Genomic DNA, 7882 nt, shown 5'->3' with positions numbered 1-7882 from the left:
GGAGGTATTGTTTTAATTAGATCATAAACTGTACCACACACACACACACACACACACACACACACACACACACACACACACCAGTATAGATATTTTTATGGGGACATTGCATTGACTTCCATTAATTTCCACAGCTTAACCCTGACCCCTTACCCTAAACAAAAACCTGACCCTAAAACTAACTTAAACCCAATCCACATCTTAGTCCTAAGTCTAACCCCTGATCCATTAACGACATGGCCCCCCATGGGGAGTAGGCTTAAGTCCTCATAAGTACCAGTTGGTCCCCACAAGTAGGTGTGTGTGCCAAAAATGGTTGTAGGGAATTCCCACCCAAACACACACTCAGAACTTTCATTAACACATACACAAAACTAGTTTGTGTTGAGATGAGTGACATGTAGTCGGAGGTTAAGGCAACATTTGATAGACAGTGACTGTTTGAGTGACTCATACACCAGCTGACTACTTGTCTTCGAGTGTACAGACACACACAAACACACACACAGAGGAAACAGCAGGTGACATAGTGGCAGAGTTGTAAAGACCAGGCCCCCAGCTGCTGTGGGTCCACCTCCATCTGGAGAATAGGCAAGAACCCCCACAACACTGCCCCTCCATCACCACCGTCCTCGGTCACTCCAATGCCCTCCTCCCTCCTCTCTGGTAGCCCCTCACTCCACCCCTTCATCACCAGAACTTGTCAGTGAGAGGGTTGTTATGCTAATCCCGCCTTTGAGCAACTGACGCCTTCKCAAACCGGTTAGCCATGACAGACTGAGACAGTACCACCCCCAGCCTGCCAGTCCAGCCTGAACTCTTAGCACAGTTTAACCCAAACAACATGCTAGCTTCCAGGTAGAGCTTTGCAAATAATTAGATTAGATTATCGACATGGATTAGACAGGCTCAAGTGTGGTTGTATCAGTGGTGGCTTTCACCAAAAGATTTAGGAGAAAGGTGAGTTTTAAGATGTTTCGAATCAGACTGAATGGGTTCTGCCAGGCACTTAAGAGATCACGTTGATTTGTTTTCATGTACATTGTCTGCACTACAGGGTGTCCTTAAATATTCCAACCATCAAAAGTGTGTAAAGCAATAAAAACATAAAAAATTGCTTTGTTTAGGTCAATTTGAGGTGAAAAGAGCTGATTATTCTAAAAACAATAACTTGATGTACATAAAGTRTGGTCTGACAAAAATGTGACAAAAACAAAGTTTTTAAGAGATAATATAAAAAACAATAAGAAGCATGTTTTTATCCAATTTTTTTATTTTTACCAATCCTAAATTTAAATCCATTCTTTTACTTTTTTTTATATCAAACTTATCACAGTATTCAAAAAGGAACAAAATAGTTTAGTCATTACTAAAGTGAGACAAAACCTTCCATCTGCTGACATCATTTTGCTGAAAACACCACAAATGTAAAAGCTTAAACGCTACAGTCCAGATCTTTCAGAGTGAGGTCCTGTGAGAAAGTTTTATAGAGTTAATAATGGGCAATGAAATTAAATAATTAATTATTTTAAATAAACTGGTWTAGATTTATTTTGAATCTGTTTTTTTAGATTTGGTAAGATCTACGTTTGTGGGCTTGGGTGAAGAAACAGTCTTCATCAGACAGCAGAGGAGTGGATTGGCAGCTCCGACTGACGAACCGACTGGTGCCAGCATCTGCTTGAACAAGCTCCTACAGGCTGGAGGATGACGTTCAAACCGTCTGCAAATGACACACTGCAAAATCTGGCTACAGTTGATGTGGTATGGATATGATTAGAGCCGTGCTAAGATTTAACCTAAATAGATACTTAGCTGAGGACTATAAGACCTCACAAACAAGCAGCATTAGCCTGAGTGGTGCAGGTCCCACAGCAGCTACAATCCTTTTGCTTTCATTTGCACACAATTGCGACTTTCCCACCACTTGAGAAAAATGCAATGAAAGGTTTTTTTAAGGCCTGTTTAAAGTCATTGTGCGTTAGCAATGTGGCAACCCACCATGGACATAAAGACACAAACACAGGCATTCTGGGTAATTACTGCTAACGACCCCACCACTTGTTAGCCAGACCTTGTTTTTTAATTTTTTTTTAGCAGCCGTTGTTGCCAACACCCTGTGCCTGTGACATCAGAGTGTGTTTTGTTGTGGGTCAACTTTGCATGTGGACGCTTTTGATGAAAACAGACAGTGGCAGACGTGTGTAAATGCAATGCTAGCATCTACGCTATCGGGGCTCCCTCTGTGCCAGAGATGAGGGCGCTCATGGTACTGGATAGGGATGTTTCCAGATTTTATGGATGTGTGTGCACACCAGGACACAGTTAGTTCTTATATAGCTAGAGCCAATACGGTGGTCAATGTGGGAAACTGCAAAACAGCATCGTGAGAACGAGAAGAAAGTTAAAGCTTTTTTTTTTTTGAATGGCTTCCTAAAAAAAAAAAGTTATGACTGTGCAGTTCAGATTGGTTGCCAAAACCTCTGGTGACGCACACACAACATACAAAACAGGGATTTGAGTGTAAAATATGCCACCTCACGGGACATGCAAAAGGATTTATTTTGTGTTAATTTAAACTCAACATTAAAATAAAAATACTGAAACCACAAGACAACAAAGAGAAATACAAGATCAGAGTAAAGCTTATTTTTGGTTTAAGTTAAAAAAAAACTGATTTTGTTCCGGATAGACCAGAGCTATTCAACTAAATTGTTCAGAGGGCCACAATTACTCAAAACCAACAGTTCAGGGGTTGGATATCTGAGGCGGTAGGGGTGTTGTGTAAAGTAACAAGTATTATCTCTTACCATGTATATTTGATTTGTTTTGTTGCATCAAATCATAAATTTTAAATTTACYATTGATTTAAAATTTATTTTAAAATCAATAAAATAAAAATCCCCAAATTTTTGGGGGCGGGCTGGACAGAAGTCACCCGCAGGCCAGATGTGGCATGCAGGCCGCCAGTTGAATAGCCCTGGGTTACAGTTTTCTTTCTTTTAGGTGATTTATTCCAAAACTGACCTGCACATTTATATTGCTTTTATTTATTTTAATACAAGTAATAATCATAGGTCTAGCATCACTTTAAGGATTGCTTACTGCCCTCCGCCTTTTATGCTAAATTTTAGACTAAGATGGTCTCATGATAAGAAGGAATACAATCTGGTCAAACCCTGTAAATGATGTTATGTACAATGAAATGGGTTAGGTCTATGTGTTGACAATGACTCTTCACTACTAGTAGAACACCAAAAATGTTGCAGTCAAACATGTGACCAATTTGCAGTGGTGGCTATGATTCACTCTAATGAAAATCTGTCCACTGGTTCATCAGATATTTTGCCAACATAGATTTAAATGAATGCAGTTTACAGAAATGGGCAGAAACATTATCACCCTTTCACCTCCAGCAGCGACCACTAATAAAAGTTTAGGATTAATATTGATTATGAGCCCACTTGTATATAAATGCTCCCAGATTTCAATAATAAGACAGTGCCCTGTTTGGGTAGGGTGCCATCTCCTGGTTGGATCAAAGCATGTAACCTTGTATCCCACCCAGACATGAGGAAATGAAGGGGGCAGGGATAAAGGGAGGGTGGGGGGGGATGCGGCTCTCTGAAATTTTCCACTGAGTGTTCACACACAGGTCCAGGCTTTTATGACAGGTTTCACTTCATGACTTGCTCTTGAATTCATTCCTGTATTAATTTTTTTTAAACACATGATGGGTGGCTGTATGCAGCATGTGACTGTGGAGAAAGAAAAAAAAAAAAAGAGAGAGCCTGCAAAGCTGGCTGCATAAACCAGAGGAAGCAGGTAAATCATTGGTCATCTCAAGCTAGTAAAAGAGGCTTAGTTAAGAGACTTGGGGAGGAAGAACCTTCACAGAGAGCTGCACACACAAACTGTGCACTGTCTATAATAAGTAAACAGACTGTGGGTAATGGGGAGAGTAACGGGTTTAAGGCTCTGATCTCTCTAACTGCAGTCGGTGTGTTCTGCAGACGCCAGCTGGTAAACACACCAAAACGGACCAAGTCTGTGTTTGTGTGGGAAATACACACTCAACTGTACATTTAGTTAAAGACTGCCCGGCAATGCATAAAATAAAAATCAATGTTTGTCATTTGGAGTGTCCGGATGTAGAAAACCATCAGAAGCAGAAAAACAGTGCGTTTGAAAGGAGAAGGAAAAGAAAGCGGATGGACAGCTTAATGGCAGTGCATCTCCTTCATGTCTTATCTCCCTCCTCTTGTCTCCTGCCCTCCATGCAAGGGCAGTTTCTCTCTTCTTTATGACTCTTTATCTGACATGAAAGGCACTAACACGGGATAGCCGCCATTACGGCTCCGTCAACATGAAAAGCCCTGACATGAGATTCTCCGCAGCGGCTCAGCCCATTAAAGACGACTGGTGATCCTGTGCTCTGTCAAGAAGCCATCACGAGTAGACAGCGCCAACATAATGAGGACTTAAAACCTTAACCTTGCCTTTAAGACCCCCAGTCGAAAGCAGCAATAAAACCCTCATGAGGGCACCTTGGCYGGCCTGCTCTGTAATTACAACCCATGTCCAAGCACTGACCCAAAAGGTACTAGAGTTTAGATATCCAAAAGAGTGGAGGGCAGTTCAGATTTGAGGCTGAAGGGTCACTGGTCTAACTTTCCTCAAATTAGCAAACTAGCTGTCAAGGTTTTCCTTAAACTATGATACTGACACTGACCATTTCTCTCAATTTTTTCTATTTAATTCTTGATAAGAGACAACTCTGTAAAATATATCCTCAGACAAATCATAGAAGAGTAGCACTGTATAATATTCATCTTGATAATAAGTGAGAAGCCCGATTGAAAACTCAGTAAATTGGAATTTCCCCAAACGGGAAAATAAGGATTATATAGTAATAATAGACCAAGGATAATTACCCAAGATCYTCCATGTATGTGCTTAGTGTTTTTGTCTCTCTCTGATAGGTTGTTCCGAAACAAAATTTCATTGTGCTCTGTACAATGACAAATAAAGGCATTCTGAAATAAAATAATTGTACATAAGAAACACAAAAAGTATTAAAATTGATTTTGACCAATTTAAAAGCAGACAAGTTGTATAAAGAAGAATAAAAAGTGACGTAGTTGGGGATAAAACAAGCATCCTAGTTAATCCAAGTCTTTCAGGWACAAAGCAAATTAAACAGAAAAAACAAAAGAGACATTTTATCCACAGTCATTCCAACATAAATTCTCTGTACATAAGTTTTTCTCTTTCTCTCTCTCGACTGGCCTGGGAATGCCTTGGCATTAGAAGAGCTGGAAGAGGTGGCTGGGGAAAGCGAGGTCTGGGCCTCCCTACTCAAGCTGCTGCCCTCATGTCCCCATTCTGGAACAATCAATAGATAATGGATGGATAAWATAACAGACAGACTGAACATTGCTCAGGAAAGAAAATGATGAGTCACCTAACAGAGTAACTCTGCCCTGTTCGGTGGTGCAAGGCCTGGTGGTCCTTCCTCTGTAGAAGATAAGTTTCTCAAAATGTCAACTGTGTGTGACAGATGCTTAACTGGTAATCAACTGGCAGCTCAGTTTGCATTAGCTTCAGAAAGGAGCAGAGTTGTTATAGAGAAGTGAAATGAACCAAGGCCAGTCWTCATAGGATCTTGATTTTGTGGACAAACCAGTCCAACAATAGCTGGATCATCAWTTTTTTATGTGTGTGAAGTTGATCCATGCAATAGGAAAACTTCTATGATATTCTAGCCACCCWAGAGACCTTAGTTCTCATGTGTTTTAGCTAAAATGTTGGATGTAATAATCAAAAAGAAACAAACAATGTTACTTGGAGTGTATTCAATCTGCATAATCTGATATGCGTTATTAGTTTTAAAAGGTTTGTTGCAATTAGATGGTGCGTTTGTCAAACTATACCTTGCTTATTTCAGCCAAATAATGTCCGAACATGTTTTGCACATAAAACAAAAGCATGACTCAGTAAAAATAAAATAAAATAAAATAAAATAAAATAAAATAAAATGCTCGAGAGTTTAAATGGTCTGCTTGATGTTTGAAAGGTACAACGTTAAACAATCTAAACCAAAGAGGCACTGAACAATTAATGAGCTGAAATTTTTAATTTTAGGACTACCCTTACTTCAGAAGATTTGTTGAAGTAGAGCAGCTTCTGTGCCAACAATGAATATGTAACAATAAAGCTCCCATTAAAAAAAAACGTGCCAAACAGACAGAGAACAAAAAGCACAGCTAAAAATTAGAAAGAATGATTGAAAAATTACAAATATCCTCACAAACAGAGACCGCAGAAGACAAATCTGGTGTCAAATTCCTGGTCACTCAAACTTTTGTTTCCTTGTTTAAATAAGCAGTCACTAAAGTATCATTACCACTTGTTAATTTGTAGAAAAAAAACAAACTGTAGAGCACTGAGTAAAATGCTGTGGTGGAGCTATTCCCAAAATAGCATGAACACCGGCGCACTGGCCTTTGCAAAATCCCAACTTGTGAGAAAACAYGCATAAAAGCCTGCTTACCTCCTGACACCGGCGCATCCATGAACACAGCTCCCATCTTCTCAGCAGCTACAGCCATTTCTTTGGAGACAGCTGGATCAATTGTAGAGGAGTCAATTAATAGCGACCCCTTCTTCACTTTCCTGTGCAGAAGGAGACATGTTTTAACACGAAAGTTTCGAGAGGAAACAAAACATTTTGCAGTTGTATGAATGTCACAAAACTTTGCTTACTTTAGGATGCCGTTCGGGCCTGTGTAGGCCTCTATGACATTGGGACTAGACGGCAACATTGTGATGATACGGTCCGCTTTCTCGGCCACGTCTGCAGGGGAGTCCACCACCTGAATGTAAAACTCATCGTCAAAATAAAGCTGAAAATAAGTGTTGCCATGCTTTATGATCACGTATTATTAGGACGCTCTCACATGGGCACCGAGGTCCTGCAGCTCCTTGCAAGATTCTGGAAAGAGGTCAGTGGCGATGACAGGGTAACCATTTTTCACCAAGTTTTTGGCCATGGGACTGCCCATGTTTCCGAGTCCGATGAACCCCACTGGTGTCTTGGAGGCCATGGATCGTGTTGACACTGATGAAGGAAAACACAACACAGGAAGAGGAAAYGGGAGCCATTTTGTTTAGGTGAGGGCATTTATCATCAATGTCCCGAGAGGTTGTCTGTTCAAGAAGACAATAAAAAGAAGATAGGTTTTTGCAAAGCATTTGCACTCGAGAGATATTAATTACAATTATTAACACAGCAAATTGTAATGCTTTTGAAATGAAACTGTGACTGTGGTGAAGCTATGGCACACTAGTGGCTCAAACCAAAATCCACTCGGACATACCAGACTGAGGACAAACTGGAAATGAATCAGCCAGACTGCAAAAGTAGGATTAGGTCTGGATAAGGATAACCATAACAAGCTTAAATTATATTTAGCCAACTCTACAAAATATTCAGTAGGTGTTGATACTTTCGTGGGTATACAGTTTGCTTAACTGCACAGTGACCTAAAATTATCAAAACAATTTATTCTGCCCAGTTTTTTTCCCACTCAAAGTGTTAGCGGTTGCTTCAGTGACAAACTGACATCTAATGATGAGTTTTTAATGCCGTGACATGATGGGCGAAATCAAAATGGTTTTCGGTCCTTTCAGTGTCTCATCTCTTTCAGTGAGTAAGCATTTTATCATGTTAAGTTTTTTTTAATATATTTATTGATTTTTGCAATGATTATGAACAACACAAACAAAATAGAATAAAAAAAGCAGACAAAACTAAACAAAAACAAGCAAAAGTTAAACATTTGGCCCATTAACATATACATATTCATCTTCCTGCTCAGGA

The 7882-nt window shown here is 39.8% G+C and overlaps 1 protein-coding gene across 1 annotated transcript in view; it reads right to left on the bottom strand.

Moving 5' to 3' along the window:
- The window catches only part of hibadha (3-hydroxyisobutyrate dehydrogenase a), a 24884-nt gene that overhangs the window by 14691 nt on the left and 2311 nt on the right, over positions 1-7882 (bottom strand). The window contains exons 2-4 of the mRNA XM_014011210.1: positions 6960-7120; positions 6766-6875; positions 6554-6675 (exon numbers count right to left, since the gene is read on the bottom strand). Of these exons, the coding sequence (XP_013866664.1) occupies positions 6554-6675; positions 6766-6875; positions 6960-7120 (393 nt within the window). The remainder of the gene's footprint in view (positions 1-6553; positions 6676-6765; positions 6876-6959; positions 7121-7882) is intronic.

Source organism: Austrofundulus limnaeus, unplaced genomic scaffold, assembly GCF_001266775.1.
Source record: "Austrofundulus limnaeus strain Quisiro unplaced genomic scaffold, Austrofundulus_limnaeus-1.0 Scaffold78, whole genome shotgun sequence".
NCBI classification, from domain to species: domain Eukaryota; kingdom Metazoa; phylum Chordata; class Actinopteri; order Cyprinodontiformes; family Rivulidae; genus Austrofundulus; species Austrofundulus limnaeus.
The sequence above is the reverse complement of the archived record's forward strand: the minus strand, read 5'-3'. Positions and strand labels throughout refer to the sequence as shown.